Genomic DNA, 18,988 nt, shown 5'->3' on the forward strand with positions numbered 1-18,988 from the left:
CAGCTGCTTCTGAGACAGTTTGGTGGTTTCTTATAAAACTAAACATACTCTTATCATGGATCGTACTCCTTGGTATTAATCTAAAGGAGCTGAAAACATATGTCTACACAAAAACCTACACATGGATGTTTACAGAAGCTTTATTCATAACTGCCAAAACTTGAGAGCAATCACACTGCCCTTTCCTAAGTAAGTGGATAAATAAACTGTGGTATATCCAGAAAATGGAATATTATTCAGCGCATAAAAAGAAATAAGCTACTAAAGCATGAAACAATATGGAGGATATTTAAACTGTATACTACTAAGTGAAAGAAGCCAAGCTGAGAAGGCTATACACTGTTTGGTTTCAATCATATGACTGTGGCAAAGGGAAAACTATGGAGTGTAGAAAGATCAGAGACTAAAATGATACCACAGTATCATTTTACATAGCGATGGAGGCATGTCATTATGCACTTGTCCAAATCTACAGAAGGAACAGCACCAAGAGTGAACCACATAAACCAGGGACTTTGGTTACGATGTGTACGGTCCTCAGCTGTCACAAATACACCTCCTGTAGGAGGGAGGCTATCCACCTGTAAGGACAGGTTTACATGGGAAACCTGTGTACCTTTTCCTCAATTTTGCTCTAAAAAGTTAGGGCAAAAGTTAAAAACAACAACAACAAAAAAACATATGTACCATGGTACTTGAATTAGTTGATATCCTGTTCATAAAGGAGTCCACTTATCATGCATTTGGGTGTGATGACGACAATGTCAAAATGAAATTCAGGCTTCTAAATATTTACTTTTATGTTTTATTCTTACTTTGTCATAGGTTAGAAACAAACAGTTCAAGGACCACACTTTGAACAGCATTAAAAGAATGTTTAAACTCAAGACTTAAAAGAGGAATAAGAATGTGCAAATATGAAAGAGTATGTGGTCTATTGAGAAACAGAAAAATCCAATATGGCTAAAGCATGAAATGTAAACATAGGAGTGATAAGATATGACACTGGAAAAGCAAGCAGGAGACTGAAAACTATTTTAAGAAGAATTTCAACGAATGGTTTCTAAATTTATTCACTATATACATATTGGTATGTATATTTATCTATTTTATATTATGATTTATAGTATATGTGATTATATATTATATTCATATATAATCTGTTACACAAATATATATGTAAATGAAATACTATAATTTAGAATATGGTATAATTAAAATATTATTATCTGTATCACAAAAAATTAAATATAAAGGGATGAAAAGAATTTTAAGTGTACATTTTAACTATGGTGTAAGTTTTCTTTGTTTTTACAAAAACTGACTATAATGTTTTTAACGAAAGTATAATTTGAAGATGCTTCTTTACTTCTGAGGAACTTATTTTAACTTATGAAATATAAAGATTCAAAGGTACAGTTCTAAGATGAGCATGCATTTTTTATCTTTATGGCTATAACAGAAAGAGATGCCTCACAGAGTTTTTAAATTTTTCACTTAAAAATCCAAAGCATCAAAAATTTTTTTTCTAATTTGTAAAAACAGATCTGATTTTATGTATCTTGCCAACTAAAAAAACCACATGACCACCTTTGCATTTATATGCTTGGTTTGATATTCTCCGTAAGTTTCCCCTCACCAGACTTACCGACTTTATGAGTATTAAACTACATAATAAATTGTAAATCCATTTAACCATTCAAATTACAGTACTGTATAAAATTTAGAAGGTAGTCAAACAAAAGAACACTTTCTTCAGGATACCTCCAGTATCAAATAATTATCTGATACACAGAACAAGGGAATAACAAGTTAGTAACTAGCACAGAGATGGGAATACCAGACCACCTGACCTGCCTCTTGAGAAACCTGTATGCAGGTCAGGAAGCAACAGTTAGAACTGGACATGGAACAACAGACTTGGTTCCAAATAGGAAAAGGAGTTATGTCAAGGCTGTATATTGTCACCCTGCTTATTTAACTTCTATGCAGAGTGCGCATCATGAGAAACGCTGGGCTGGAAGAAGCACAGCTGGAATCAAGATTGCTGGGAGAAATATCAATAACCTCAGATATGCAGACGATACCATCCTTATAGCAGAAAGTGAAAAGGAACTAAAGAGCCTCTTGATGAAGGTGAAAGAGGAGAGTGAACAAGCTGGCTTAAAGCTCAACATTCAGAAAACGAAGATCATGGCATCTGGTCCCATCACTTCATGGGAAACAGATGGGGAAACAGTGGAAACAGTGTCAGACTTTATTTTGGGGGGCTCCAAAATCACTGCAGATGGTGACTGCAGCCATGAAATTAAAAGATGCTTACTCCTTGGAAGGAAAGTTATGGCCAACCTAGATAGCATATTCAAAAGCAGAGACATTACTTTGCCAACAAAGGTCCGTCTAGTCAAGGCTATTGTTCTTCCTGTGGTCATGTATGGATGTGAGAGTTGGACTGTGAAGAAAGCTGAGGGCCAAAAAATTGATGCTTTTGAACTGTGGTGTTGGAGAAGACTCTTGAGAGTCCCTTGGACTGCAAGGAGATCCAACCAGTCCATTCTAAAGGAGACCAGCCCTGGGTGTTCTCAGTTCTTGAAGGACTGATGCTAAAGCTGAAACTCCAGTACTTTGGCCACCTCATGCAAAGAGGTGACTCACTGGAAAAGACTCTGATGCTGGGAGGGACTGGGGGCAGGAGGAGAAGGGGACGACAGAGGATGAGATGGCTGGATGGCATCACTGACTTGATGGACATGAGTTTGAGTGAACTCCGTGGGTTGGTGATGGACAGGGAGGCCTGGCGTGCTGCAATTCATGGGGTCACAAAGACTTGGACTCAACTGAGCGACTGAACTGAATTAGTACAGCGTGTGAGTTACTAAGCATCAGTGGGTCCTATGAATCTGTGGGTTCCATACCCACAAACTAAACCAATCCCCATGGAAGAAAATATTCAGAGTAAGGGAATTCCGGAAATTTCCAAAATGCAAAACTTATATTCATATAGCACTTACACTGTATTAGGTACTATAAGTATTCTAGAGATTTAAAGTATACAGGAAAATGTGCATAAATTATACACAAATACATCATTTTACATAAGGGACTTGAGCATCCACAGATTTTGGTATCTTGTGGTGGTCCTGGACCCAATACCCCATGTATCAAGAGATGAGTGTAAATGTCTTAGTGTCTTTTAAATTAAAAGGTAAATAAAAGTAGAAGATCTAATATTTTCCTCCTGCACCCAACATTATCTTGAGATTCACCCTGCCTTGGAAACTAGCTTAGACTCATTTAAAGGTCACAGGAAGTCATTAAAGCAGGGAAAGTGAGAGAATCATTTTAACAAAGTGGACAGGAAATAAGCAAAACTGAAGGCAGGGAGACCAGTGTGGAAGCTATTATAATCATCTATGTAAGAGATGATGATATCCTAGATTGGTGGGTAGGCACTAGAGCTACACAGGAAGTAAATTCAATAAGTTTTGGTAAATGACTGAATGTTAACGAGGCAGTGAGGGGGAAAAAAAAAAAGGGTCAAAAGCAACGTCCAGATTTCTGACTAGAGTAAGAATGGATTTTGATACCAACTACTGAAATCTAGGGCTTCCCTGGTGGCTCAGATGGTAAAGCGTCTGTCTCCACTGCAGGAGACCCGGGTTCGATCCCTGCATCAGGAAGATCCCCTGGAGAATGAAATGCAGCCCACTCCAGTACTCTTGCCTGGAAAATTCCACGGACAGAGGAGCCTGTTAAGCCACAGTCCATGGGGTGGCAGAGTCGGACACGACTGAGCAACGTCACATTCACTTTCACTGAATTCTAAGTTTCACAAGTTTGCTTTTGAACATGCTGAGTTTAAGATGCTTCTATGATATCTAAAAATATATATTTTAAAGTTGCTGGTTATATAGGAATGGAGCTAATGATTTGGAATCATCAGCATAGGCATATATAATAACTGAAGTCATCAGAGTGAAAAAAATTTCCTAGTGCAAATAAACAGAATAAAAATAATAAGACAAAGTGCTGAGTAACACCAACACATAAAGAGTAAGCACAGGAAAGGAAGAAATACAAACAAAACCGGGAAATGCCAGCAGAGGGGTAGGAGGGACTCGAGAGAGCAAGGTGTTGCCTAAGTTGCAGCATACAAAAGAGAGAGCCAGAATCGTTTTAAAGGCCTCTTTTCACTTAAAAGAAGTCCACTCACCTGCATCAACCACATGATTATTCAAATACAAACTACAATGCTGACAACTACAAATAAAAACCCAACTGTGGATATGCCTTACTATGTTTGTATTTGCTTGATGTACATACAAGCTTAAAGTAAGATTTCAAAAAGTTTAATCTATTTATTAAAAAGTCCTTCTTATTAGGCTTTATGCAAATGATAATATACAAACTCAAAACAAGGAATATTACTGAAAAAAATCAGTGATTTATCCCTACTATGTATTATGTTTGTAAAGAATACTGTCATAATTGTGAATAATTGTGTTACTAGCTCTTATTGCCAAATTTAGTTCTGTTTATTTTAAAAACAGAAATGTTTTAACTGATTTTCAGGGCTAGATATGTACAGTGCACAATACCCAGAATAAAAGATTGTTTTATTAACTCCAAAAAGATTGCAATGTTCTATTCAGGAATGTTAACACAAATCTCTAACTAATACACCTCCAAAAAGAATCCTCCTCTGCCCTTAGTTACAAAGTTATTAACCAAAATGTTCAGAAAAGGAGAAAGAATAAACAGTATTATCAAGGATAAACACCACCATTTACTGAAAATGTTCCCCCTCTGGGAATTTTCTGCGGGAAGAGTAGAAGGTGGTGTGTTGGGGGATGAAACACTGTTATTCTAAAACTACCACAAGGACAAGATTGGCAGCACCATGAGATTACAACTAGAGGAATTTTATGCTAAAATAAGATATTTTAAAGTTTCGCAATTAGAAGTAATACGAGGCTCATGAGTAAAATCCTCCTTTTAGAAAGGATATCAAATATCCAGAAGTACTGGCTAAACTGTAACATTCTTAAATAACCAGCAAGTGCAAGCCTAGCCTCGAGTTGTAATATGTTCACTGCCTTATTGCACTCCACCACTCCAGTCCCACCGTCCTAACAGCCCCACCCGCTGTGTAGGCTCTCTCTCCCTTTAAACACACACACACAAACAGAGCAACAGCTAAATACAAAAGTCACTTCTCAGACTCTATTAAAATTACGATACACATTCACCGTGGGAAACATATAATATGATCAATCTCTCCAGTAACCCCAATAACCCAGAGACAACAGATGTTGTGAAAGTGAAAGTCGCTCAGTCGTGTCCCACTCTTTGCGACCCCATGAACTATACAGTCCATGGAATTCTCCAGGTCAGACTACCGGAGTGGGTAGCCTTTCCCTTCTCCAGGGGGTCTTCCCAACCCAGGGATCGAGCCCAGGCCTCCTGTATTGCAGGTGGATTCTTTACCAGCTGAGCCACAATTCCACAATATATCAATTATTAGTAGCTCATAACCTTTTTGGATTGCAGATCCCTTTGAAAATCTGATGAAAAATGTAGCTCTTCTCCCAAATAAGCATGATATTCTTTTATATAGAAATTTAGCAGCTTGTCAATAGAGCTCAAGTTTAGAACACCTTATATAAGAGACACTGTTTCATTATCACACCCTTTGTTATATGCTCTCCCTCTACTTGTTTAATATAAATAGGCAATATTTTTCCTATAATTATTAATTCTTATAGGTAATGTTTTCTACAACATCAGTTTAATGTCCGTATTGTAACTTTCATATATTACAGTATATACACTATCTCATTGTTATAAATTTAAGTTTTTCTGTTAGGGGCTATCATACATGTTCTTTTCTCATATGTTAAATACAGTAAATTATCTTAAAGAGATCACTATAAACTTAACCAAGTAAACATTCTATTATGAAAATTACACATTGGGGAGAAAAAAAAAAACCCACAAGTACATGACCACCAGTCCAGCCTTCCTAAACCTTAAGTTTCAGAAACTTTATGACCCCCACCTCCAAATTATTTTCCAAAGTTATTGAAACATAGTTGTTTTTTTAAAGAAATATTTATTTCTTTGGCTGTGTCGGGTCTTACTCGCAGCACACAGGGATCTTCAACCTCTGCTGTGGCATGCGGAGGAGCCTTTAGCTGCAGCATACAAACTCTCAGTTGTGGTATATGGGATCTAGTTCCCTGATCAGGGATAGGACCTGCACTGGGAGCGCAAAGCCTTAACCACTAGATCACCAGGGAGGCCCATTTAAACATGTTTTATGAAAAGGAGTTCAGTGAATATTTAAGAAATGTTCTAGGTAAACGAGTTGATTCAATAAATAGGGCATAACTAGAGTCACTGCTTAACAAATTCAATGCATCCTTGATAACTGTAAGAAAAAATTAATATTTAATTCATAATTTATAATAACACACACAAACTGGTCTTGTGGATGGCTTGTATCCTCTAATGGCTTTTAAAGTTTGTCTAGCCATATGTATAAGTTATTTGGTTTACTGAAAATATTTTCTAACATACAATGCCAAATGTCTATCCTTTAGACCATTCCTCCTTTTTTTCATTCCCATTAATCAGCAGACACCCTCTCTAAGAAATAGAGTTGCAGTCTTTGTTGCAACTTGTTGACAGATTAATGAATGCAATAAACTGTTGATATACAATACAACAAATTCCTCTAGATAAGGCATTGATAAGTTCAGATCTAGATTTTGTTTTTTATCTTGTGTCTGAGTTGCAAAGAGTTTGTGAATAATGATTAGAAACTTTAAAATTTTTTTGTTTTTTTAGTAGTATTAAACATGGCTAAACCTTTGACAGTTGAAAAGTAAGAAACCACATGTTCTAGGCTAAGAAAATAAAAGAAGCAACAAGTGCACAAACAGGTCACAAGTAAAATAATGGTCTAAAAAGCTTAAAAATAAAAACATTCACCATGTGAAATCAATTGTCTTCCTGATTTAACACAATGATAAATGGTAAATAAATGATCAATGGTAAGTTAAGCTTTTGATGAAGATCTGTAAGGAAATTATTCCCCTGATGACTCTAACTAAAGAATGCAAATCTGAAAAGTGCCAATTATAATTTAAGGTGTATCATGCGAAGAGTTGACTCATTGGAAAAGACTCTTGATGCTGGGAGGGATTGGGGGCAGGAGGAGAAGGGGACGACAGAAGATGAGATGGCTGGATGGCATTACCAACTCAATGGACATGAGTTTGAGTAAACTCCGGGAGTTGGTGATGGACAGGGAGGCCCGGAGTGCTGCGATTTATGGGGTTGCAAAGAGTCGGACAGGACTGAGCAAATGAACTGAACTGACTTAAGAACTAAATGTGTATGAATGATACAACAAATGTGGTATCATTACTGAAGTTCATTTTTATTTCCCAAAACAAAAACTGATAAAAATATTTTGGTTTGAGAACGTGGCCTGCAAATGGGCCAAATCAAAGCTTTTTGATTGACAATGCTTGCTAGCAAACAAAAAAAGATTCTTTCCAGTTTAAACTAGTCATGCTAGGTAAAAATTACCAAACAATGCTTACATGTTAGAAGTTTAAAGGAATCACAGTCTTCATTATACCTATATCAAAATTACTCAGGAATTAAAGTGAAAGGCAGCAGCAGTGGCAAATATGTCAGATTTACTTACTCAGTCGTTGATTACCTTAGCCTTCTTAAACATTGTTTTATCACTAAACATTTACATCTTTTCTATTTAATAAGTTAGTAATAAAATTACAGCTCTTCCTATTCAATATTTTATTTATATACACTATAACATCCACAACTTTTAACCATATATTTTAAACTTAACATAAAACAGAGGAAAACAGAGGTTTTATACATATAAATCTAAGTAGATTGTCTTGCACAGGCATGTGGGTTCTGGAGTCAGGTTGCCTGAGTTCAAATCTGGGTTCATACTGACTAGTTTTGTAACCACAGTGAAATGATTCTACCTCTTTATTTCATTTCCCTCACCTATAAAGTAAAAGCAAATATTTTACCAACAGTACCTTCTTTATAAGATAACTGCAAAAATTGAATGAGATCTCCATAAAGCACCCTGGACATTAGAAGACTTGATAAGATTTTCCATTATTCTATAATTATTAGCACAAGCATGATGACCACATCTTCTGCAACTTTATGCCTTTAACAGGGAAGGACATTACTACTTCAGGCAACTCTGTTAAACAACTTCTCATACTTAATTCTGATCTTCCTCCTATACATAAGCACATACACTCAAACACATTTTCTGGTAAAAAGCATTATTCAATTGTGAATAGGTGGTGCTATGGACTTGCTCTGGTTTGAATGCTTGTGTCCCTCCCAACTCTTATGTTGAAACCCTAATGTCCACTGTAAGGGCACTGGGAGGTGCGGCTGCGGGAGGCGCCTAGGTCACAAAGCTGGAGCCCTTCTGCACCTGTGTGAGAGCACTGCCCCCACAGAGCTCTCCAGCCCCTCCCACTACGTGAGGACACAGCGGCGAGCTGCTAAGTCTGCAACTGGCAGAATTGGACCAAATTACCCACTCTCTCCATCACATGAGGTCACAGGGAGCAGGCAGTTCTCTGAGAGTCAAGAGGAGAACCCTCATCAGAACCAGACCATGCTGTCACTCTGATCGATTTTGGACTTCACAGCCTCCAGAACTGTGAGAAAATAAATTTCTATTTTAGCCATCCTGTCTATGGCATTCTGTTATGGCATTCCAAGCTGACTAATACAGCTGTTATACTTATCTTTTCAGTGTTTAAACACACAAGTGAAAATGACTCTAAGTTTTCTTTTGCTTAGTTCATCAAACCTTTACAAATCCATGTAGTGTGCAGTTTTCGGACTGCAGAGTATGTGAGAGTAAGTTGTGGTCTGCCTACAATGCAGTTTCTTTTTAAGAGGACAATTAAGGTTTCTGACATTATACTTATGTCTACAATATGTTCTTAGTCTTAACTTACGGATTCTTACCTTTTGTATCTTCCTGAAACTGTTCTAGATGGCTCCTATAAAGTAAAAATAACAACATATCAGTTTGGATATGTATAAAAGCACACACAATTTCAGCTTATATAAACCAATTGATAGAGAATGTTGGAACAATTACCATTATTTTAAAAAATTCACATTGCCGATCAAAACAAAACAATATCCTACATTTGATTTTTCAGACAAAGCCAATCACTGTTTAAAAATTATATCTTTAATTTGGAAACATTTTAAAAGCTTAGAAAAAAATTTTAAAGGGTCATCATTCATCAACCAATTTTAACATTTTTGGAAGTCAAGCATTAAAAGACACAACATATCCCCCTTCTAGTGTTTTCTATGCCCTCAGTTTAAAAAAAGAAAAAAAAGCTGGGGGGGGGGGGGAGGGGGTACAATTTACCACAAACATATAATGATTAATGCTTAGTTTTTAAAATAGCTAAAAATTAAAGGTGAGAAAATATTTTTATGCTGATTCTAAGCTAGACCTCCCCGCCCCCAAAAGATAGCTGTAAGTTAATATTAAGCATTGGGGTGAGAAAACTATTGTTGCTGCTATTTAGTCGCTAAGTCATGTCCAACTCTTTCACAACCCCATGGACTATAGCCCACCAGGCTCCTCTGTCCATGGGATTTCCCAGCCAAGCATACTAAAGTGGGTTGCCATTTCCTTCTCCAAGGAACTGTCCCAACCCAGGGATCAAACCTGCATCTCCTGCTTGGCAGGCAGATTCTTTACCACTGAGCCACCAGGGAAATGGGAAAACTATGTTGCCTTGAAACCAACAGGGCAGCCTTCTGCTGGCTGAAGACTCTGTTTTGTCTTCTGCAGTTTCATTTTAATAACACGGTCAAAAGTAGGGCTTCCCTGGTGGCTCAGATGGTAAAGTAAAGAGTCTGTCTGCAATGCAGGAGACCCAGGTTTAATTCCTGGGTCGGGAACATCCCCTGGAGAAGGAAATGACAATCCACTCCAGTATTCTTGCCTGGAAAATCAAATTGATGGAGGAGCCTGGCAGACTACAGTCCATGGGGTAGCAAAGAGATGGACACGACTGAGCAACTAACACATAGTCAAAATTAAATGATGTCTTAATTAACAGATTACAAATCAACTATACTCCTATAATTTTTAAAAAAACTTTTTAAATAAGTAAGTCTTTGACTCTGCAACCCCATGGACTGCAGCCAGCCAGAGTCCTCTGTCCATGGAATTTCCAGGCAAGAATACTGGAGTGGGTAGGCATTCCCTTCTGCAGGGCATCTTCCAGACCCAGGGATCAAACCCAGATCTCCTGCATTGCAGGTGGATTCTTTACCATGTGAGCCACTAGGAAAGCCCATAAGATGATCAGATTCCAGCCTGAAACAGCAAATACTACATGATACAGTAAAGAATGTATCAATGTGGAAAAACAAGATAGAAAACCATACAGTTATGAGTAAGACTTAGATTCAAGTTCCAACCAGACAGGCCACCCAGTAGCTCTGAGATTGTGGTTAAGTCATTTAACTTCCATTAATCTCAGTTTCTTCATCTCTAAAACAGGAATAGAAACAATGTCTACTTTACCAGGTTGTTGTGGGGATTAAATGATGGAAGTGATCAAAACAATTAGCAAAACTCCTTTACAACCGGTTAATAATTTAAAATTGACAGCGAAGGTTTTTTTAAAAAAACCTAGGATGTGGAAAAATCTTTACTGAATTTTCTGAGCAGAACTTTAATAAATCTGACTTAATTCCTCCAAATCAATAAATTCCCATTACTATAGCCTACAAGCAAATGGCATCCCACCCCAGTATTCTTGCCCGGGAAATTCCATGGACAGAGGAGCCTGGTGGGCTCCAGTCCATGGGGTCACAAAGAGTCAGACATGACTGAGCACACACAGCACATGCCACAACAGCCTGCATCACTATTTAAATATGACTTTACCACATTTTTAAGTAACGCAATAAAGGGGCAGCAGGGGTCTCTTACCTTTGATTTCTTTTTCCCCAAAAATCTCAGTATAAACAGTAGGCAATAAATATATATTGACAACCTATAGAAATAACTTCCCTGGTAATCTACAGTTACAGAAAAAGCATCACCTTGGAATTAAAAAGTTGTCAAAAGCAACCAGGTGATACGATACAAGAAGTACTCATGTGTGTGGGCCTGGCCCCTTAATAGGATCACCCTGGAGGAGCCATGGTCCAACAACTGGTTCAAAGACATTTTACCCTCCTCTGGGCACCAACTGATCTCATAGCAGGGACAGTAACAAAAGCCTAGCAAGTCAACTTTGAAGAGTTTCTTATCTACCTGTCATTAAACTATGAGACCCTAAAGATAAGACAGATGAATCTTTGTAATCTAACACCAAACATGTAAAACAGAGCTCCTATTTATAAAAATATGATATCTCTAAGTGAATAACAACAAAGAATATACTTTATAAGATCTAGTTTTTTTAAATTATTTTTTAAACCATAGTAACTAGATTAAAATGTTTAATCCTGGTTATTTAGATAAAGCAGAAAGAAATACTAAACTGATGTGTATACACTCAAAGTAATGATTTCAAATGCAACTCTTCCCCTTAAGTTTTATAAGCAGTATTCCAACTAATATTTTATCAAGGTTTTCTTTCATAATATTCCCTAATCTTATTATTTTTGAACTAAAACTTTAGGCACAGACCTTAAAGGATGTCCATCTAAATTAATATGCATTAGAAAAGATGCTAATGACACAGTAAGGTCCAAAACATAAACACCTTTCTCTGATTTTGGTTATAATTGAAATATTTCAAAAAATGACATCAGCTTGAGGCAATGGCACCCCACTCCAGTACTCTTGCCTGGAAAATCCCATGGATGGAGGAGCCTGGTAGGCTGCAGTCCATGGGGTCGCTAAGAGGCGGACACGACTGAGCGACTTCACTTTCACTTTTATGCATCAGAGAAGGAAATGGCAACCCACTCCAGTGTTCTTGCCTGGAGAATCCCAGGGGCGGCGGAGCCTGGTGGGCTACCGTCTATGGGATCGCACAGAGTCGGACATGAACGAAGCGACTTAGCAGCAGACTACTTCTTACTGCAATGAAATTAGCATAACTGCTAAATGATAAGAGCCTCTGCTGCATTTACGGATTTGTGTGCAGCTGATATACTGACTGTAATGGTATGGAAACCTGGCAATAAAAAATATTTCTGAAGCTTCATGTAGGCATTTTCCCCTTACATGGCAGAATTAGAGACTAATACACATTTAGATTAGAATTTTAACATGTACAGAAATGTGAGATGCAGGATGTTTTTAGCAACACTATACTATAGTGGCATGATACTACTGTTGCACTGACCCACCTATAAATGACTTAAAAGTACCACTGAAGTATACTATTAATACAAATAAGTTGTATGTTACTAATTTTTTTTCATTTCTTACAGCTTTTAAAAAAACAACTAGTCACTTAAAAGGTGCTTCCCAGGTGGCACAGTGGTAAAGAATCTGCCTGCCAATGCAGGAGATGTGGGTTCAATCCCTGGGTAGGGAAGATCCTCTGGAGTAGGAAATGGCAATCCATTCCATTATTCTTGCCTGGAAAAATTCCATGGGCAGCAGAGCCTGGTGGGCTATAGTCCATGGGATTGCAAAGAGTCAGACATAACTGAGCACACAGTCACTTAAAACATATCTCAAGTTTTACAGTATTTTCTGTACAACCCGTCTGGTACAACTGATAAAATTATAAACTCAGACATACTTGACCAAACTACTCCATGCTCAAGTCCAAGATATGTAAACAATCAGATTTAAGTCTATTTCGATACAACTAATATTCAAGTTAAGATTATAACGCAGACCAACACTCAAGCTTATTGCTTATTGGCCAGATTTAAAAACTGTTTTTATTAGATTATACATTTTGTAGCTAAATGTTATTTCACAGTGACTCTGGTAAGCAAATTTCATTGCTTAACAACCAAATGTTCCTCAAATCAGACAGACTACATTAGTGTCAGCAGAGATTGGGAGGGGTGGCAGCCTGCTTCTCGCGTGTATTCAAAACTGATATGTACAGATAGGAGTTTAAAGCCATCTTTACGCCCTGACAAAAAGACAAAACTAAAACGTTAGACAGCAGGAAAAAAAAATCAACACCTATAGTGCAGTTTAACAGTCCCTTACAATTTTGAGGAGGAAAATGCTTGATGCTTCTACGTGTTAATACACAATTCTATACAAATATAACTATAAGCCTCTATATTTCAGGGACCACAAAGACTTCTGAGCTAACAGTGATAACTTAACAATTACTATAACTGTTAAAAAGTTGACAATTTTAGTCTAAACATGGGGGCGGGGGAGAAGAAACACTTTCAGCATCACTGAAACTGCTTATAAAAAATACAAATGTTAAGACTACACTGGTCTTTAAAGTTTCAAAGACGATGTAATTAGACCTTTAATAACTCCAAAGTCTATTATACTACTGATTTAAAATATACTTTTCCTGAAATAATCTTCCTTGCAATGGGATGGTTTATATTACAAAGGAAAGGGGAAAGATCTATGTAGAGCTTAGAAAATGTTGGCAAAGCAAATTGGTTTATGCAAGTTTAAATAAAACATTCTGCTCCATTCAAGCCTACAATGCTCAATAAGGAAATCCCACAAGCATTGTCTTACAGGTGCGATGGGAGATCACAATTTGTAAAGTATGAACAAATACAAAAGCACATGTGAAGTAAGACCAGACCAACACTGGCCCAGTAGAATATACTGAAATAATACTCAAGTTATTCAAATTTATTTGAGCCCCCAGTAAAACTATGGTATACCACGTTAAATGACTTTCAGGACTAAATTAAAATACCTATACTGGTTGGTGTACACAATGTATTGATACTAAGGATACAAAGTTGAAGATGAATGAAGAATGGAATATCTGTAAGGTATAACTGATAAAATAATTTAAAGGTGAAAATAAGAAAACCGAACATAATGGACATACAGCAGGGGAACTTGGCCTGGTATGAGAAATCAGAGCCTGAGCAGAACTCTGAGAGGCGGACGGAGCAGGAAAGGGAAGTCAGGCTACCAGGCCTGAGGAGAGGTCAGAAAGGGAGCCCCATGAAGGGGTAACTGAGAGCCCCAAACAGAGTGTGAGGGCATGACGGTCGTCCACGGAGGAGGGTGGCCCAAAATGGGGGCTTTGCCCATAAGGGTGAAGAAGGTATTCCCTCAAAGAGGCGGCCTGGCATGGAGAATTCACGGCCTGTGTAGGGTGTGGAGAGGATCTCTGTAGGGAATGAGCAGGGGAGATGTGCTAGAGCCCCAATAAATAGGATGAAGAGAGCATCCACAGAGTGGTAGCCTGGCCTGGGTGGGTCAAAACCCAACCAGGTTGACAAGGCATCCCCAGACAGGAGTAATCCAGCATGACGCCTCAGTCTGCGCAGGGCAAAGACAGGCCTGAGGGAGGAGCTGCCCTCATGGGACGGCAGGAGCAAAGCAGGGTGAGCAGGGGGTCCACAGGGGGCGTGACCTGCTCTGAGGAGTCAGAATCAAGCAGGGTCAAGAGGGTACAGTACTCTGCAGCCTCACAAGGGAACGGCCAAGCCTGAAGAAAGTGAGGAGTGTTCACGCAGAAGGTGAAGCCAACGTGTGATGTCAGAACCCACATGCAGTGAGGAGGGGATCAGCGTGCGGAAGGAGTCACAATGGGCGAGAGGTTACACACAGGGGAACTGAATAAATAAGAAAACATATCAAGATAATGTGAAACAGGTTACCCAATGTCAGAAAAGGGAGTTACGGATAGTAGACTAAGCCTTGCGATATCAGATGACAACTGCCATACTGGTATAAATTAGTTTCAATATCTACATAAATAGATGTAGCTAGCTAGATAGGTAAGTAAGCGGCAAACAGATATGCATGTGTGTGCATACAGACACACAAAGTAGGTCTGTACATACAGAGGGACTAGGAACGGTGACACCTCAACAACATGAACACAACTACAGGCCAGATCTTGGCTTCATAGTATCATTCTCAATAAAAGGAATCAGGGCCCCTTAGAGGCACAGCTGCTTTCAAGGCTGGAGTAAAAGCTCCAGATGAGTCTGCAATACCTTATTACACCAGAAAACAAAGAAGTATTCTAAGAGAGAGAGGAGATGCAGCAAACGATACAAAAGGTTACAGGGGCTCCCACTGGCCAAACCTGGGATAATGTGAGTATTAAAATCAACAGTGATGGTGTGGTAGAGCAAACTGGGAGATAGTGAGACAGGGAAGCCTGGTGTGCTGCAGTTCACGGGGCTGCAAGGAGTCAGACATGACTTAGCAACTGAACAACAAGGTAGAATAATGACCCTCAAAGATGTTCACATCTTAATTTCTAAAACCTTCAAACATATTAGGGTACACAGCAAAGGGAAATTAAGGTTGCTAATCAATCACCTTAAATAGGAAGATTATACTGCATTATCTAATGGGCTCACTGTAATCATAATGGTCACTCAAAGTGGAAGAAAGAGGCAGAAAGTCAGAGGGAGATAGAGCAAAGCAGAAAAGTCACAATTTTGACTTTGAAGGAGGAAGAGGGACAAGGAATTCAGGTAGCTGCTAAGAGCTGGAAGAGGCAAGGAAATGGATTCTCTCCTATAGCATCCAAAAAGGAATGCCATCCTGACTTTATCCTTTGATTTTGGTCCACAATTTTACCGGTCCAATGAGACTGCCAACTTAAAAACTGCAAGTTGATAAATCTGTGTTGTTTTAAGATACCAGATTTGTGGCAATCAAGCTAATACAGATTATAACAAGGTAAAACCCATCAGATAAAATGGGGAGTAGCGAGTTGCTAGAGAGATACAGACATAACTAGACAGACCAATGCGTGCAGACAGTAGAGAGTCTGACGGAGACGAAGGAGTCTACAGGCTCGGAGAGCTCAGCCGCAAACACTCATGGAGCAGCGGCAGGGGGCCTGGCAAACGTCGCCCAATCACACGATCAAAGTGGTCAGCAGCAGCAACGCGACAAATTAAACCCGTGTGTCACCGGATAGACCACGCACTGAGAAAAGCACAGCGTCAATTCTGTGATAATACACAGCAGGAATCTAATCAGAAGTAAATATTAGATATGTCACACGACAAAAATAAATGACCTATAATCTTTAAAAGTGTTAAGATTAAGAAAGCTAAGGAAAGATGGATCAAACTGAAGGACACTAAGGAGATACAGCAACTAAACAGAATGTGTGATTCTGAACTAGACCCTTTGCTATAATTTAGGCTATAACTGGGACAACTGGTGAAACTTGATGGTATCTGAATAAACTAGATGGTAAAAAAAAAAGTGTCAATGTCAATTTTAATTTTCTATCTTGAAGAGCTATGTTGCAGTTATGCAGGAGATCTTTGCAGAAAACACACAGGGAAGTATTGGGTATAATAAAGCATTAAGTTAGCAACTTACTCTCAAACATTTTCAGGGGAAAAAAAAAAATTCTCTACACAGTACTTGTAACTTTTCAGTTAGCCTCAGAATGTTTTAAAAGGAAAATCAATAAATGAATCAAAGAAAGAAGTAAAATAAAATTCATAAATGCCCTCTCATAAAATGCTCTTGATTACATAAACTGATAAACTTTTCTTTATAAGTAATTTAGGCAATATGTTGATAAATTTTTAGTCTTAAATATGCATTATAGGGAATTCCCTGGGGGTCCCTTGGGCTCAGCTGGTAAAGAATCCACCTTTGTGGATTCTCCACCAATGTGGGAGACCTGGGTTCGATCCCTGGGATGGGAAGATCCTCTGGAGAAAGGAAAGGCTACCCGCTCCAGTATCCTGGCCTGGAGAATCCCATGGACTGTATAGTCCATGGTGTCGCAGAGTCAGACACGACTGAGCAAGTTCCACTTTCACCGGTGGCCCAGTAATTACGATTTTGTGCTTCCACTGCAGGAAGAACCGGTTCAGTCCCTGGTGGGGAACTAAGATCCCACAAGTCATGAGGGATAGCTAATAAATAATTTTTAAAAACTGTTCCGACCCAATAAGCTTATCTCTGATAATCTGGCCACAGAAAATAATTCAAAACAAGTTCAATTTACATAGATGTTACTTTCAGGAGTACTTATAATAGTAAAAATGTTTAACCACTGAGGAATCCTATTAATGGGAAATTTGTGTCAACTACTATTCACATTAAAAAAGAAAATTCTATGCCAATGAAAATAATATATAAAGAGATTTGAATAACATGAAAAAATGTTATGCTCTAACACCTACAAAGAGAATTTTGGCAATATCATCAAAATTACAAACATGTATTCCTTTTCACTCAGAAATTCCAGTGCTAGGGTTTTATTCTACTGATTTATACACAAATATACAAAAGACTGTAAGTTTCTTACGTATCGAAAGGTTTTTACCACTACATTGTTTGCAGCATCAAAAACTTACATGTTTCAACTAAATGATCAAGTCAGAAAAATTATGATACATCTATAAAACAGAATATTCTGTGGTTACAAAAAAGATAATAAGGAAGCTCTTTATGTACTATCGCAGAAGTCTCTCTACAATATTAAATGAAAAGAACAAGCTGTAAGAATGTGCCTAAAATTAGGAATATGTATATTATACACACACACACAAACTTGTTTCTGGACTGCCTTGAGACGAATGTACAAGAAAAGAAAGCACTGCTGCTGCTGCTGTTGCTAAGTCGCTTCAGTCGTGTCCGACTCTGTGCGACCCTACAGACCGCAGCCTACCAGGCTCTCCCGTCCCTGGGATTCTCCAGGCAAGAACACTGGAGTCGGTTGCCATTTCCTTCTCCAAAAGAAAGCACTAGTTGCCTCCAAAGAAGGTAACCAGGTAGCTGAGAGAGACTCTTTACTATTTTTTCCTTTCTATGCTTTTTGCATTTTTTAGCATGTGACAATATGTTTCCTTTTAAATTAAGCCTAATGTTTAAAATTTAATACAATTTTATTATAAAAATACAAAAAGAAAGGTACTTTCCTGTCTTTCACATTTTCCATTAATCCTGTATTATTTAATCAGAGATTTAATATATTACTTTAAAAACTGACAGGATTAGGCATGACTACCTAGGAAAAAACATGGTTAAAATGTGTAGAATCATAGGTAAAAATGAAAGAAAAAAATTTAAAGGCTCATATTTTATTACTGCTACTCCATATTATTCGAAAAAAGCCAAACAGAAACTTAAAATACTCTAACCTTTCACAAAGCATACTATTACCCCAAATCCATGTTCCCATTTCATTCATTTCAAAAAATCTGTTTCACTGAATGGCTAAGATTCACATGTGCCCTGCGTACTCAGCTGTGTGGGACTCTTGGTGACCCCATGGACTGTAGCCTGCCAGGCTCTTCTGCCCATGGGATTTCCCAGGTAAGAATCCTAGAATGGGTTGCCATTGCCTCCTCCAGCGGATCTTCCTGACCCAGGGATGGAACCCGTGTCTCTTGTGTCTCCTGCACTGTAGGTGGATTCTTGGCCACTATGCTACCACACAGATAATACTAAGAAACAGTCTTTCTCCCTGGTCTGTTAAAAAAAAAAAAGAAAGCCTTAAAACAACCAATGAAGACTTCCTTGGTGGTCCAGTGGTTAAGAATCTGCCTGCCAATACAGGGGACATGGGTTCAATCCCTGGCCCAGGAAGATTCCACAGGCTGCAGGACAACCAAGTCCATCCACCACAACCACTGAGCCTGGGCGCCCCAGGCCAGTGCGCTACATCAAGAGAAGCCTCCACAATGCGAAGCCCCTGCCCCGCAACTGGAGAGGAGCCTCCACCTGCCACCACCCTCCACCTGCCACCACTGGAGAAAGCCCTCATGCAGCCATAAATACATATTTTTTTAATGCCAATAT

General features: G+C 38.5%; 1 protein-coding gene across 1 annotated transcript in view; it reads right to left on the reverse strand.

Annotated features, from left to right (window-relative positions):
• PAWR (pro-apoptotic WT1 regulator) overlaps positions 1-18,988 on the reverse strand; it is a 115,599-nt gene that overhangs the window by 20,523 nt on the left and 76,088 nt on the right. The window contains exon 3 of the mRNA XM_027967162.3: positions 9,046-9,080. Coding sequence (XP_027822963.2) covers positions 9,046-9,080 — 35 coding nt within the window. The remainder of the gene's footprint in view (positions 1-9,045; positions 9,081-18,988) is intronic.

This window comes from Ovis aries, chromosome 3 (assembly GCF_016772045.2).
Source record: "Ovis aries strain OAR_USU_Benz2616 breed Rambouillet chromosome 3, ARS-UI_Ramb_v3.0, whole genome shotgun sequence".
Classification (NCBI taxonomy): Eukaryota; Metazoa; Chordata; class Mammalia; order Artiodactyla; family Bovidae; genus Ovis; species Ovis aries.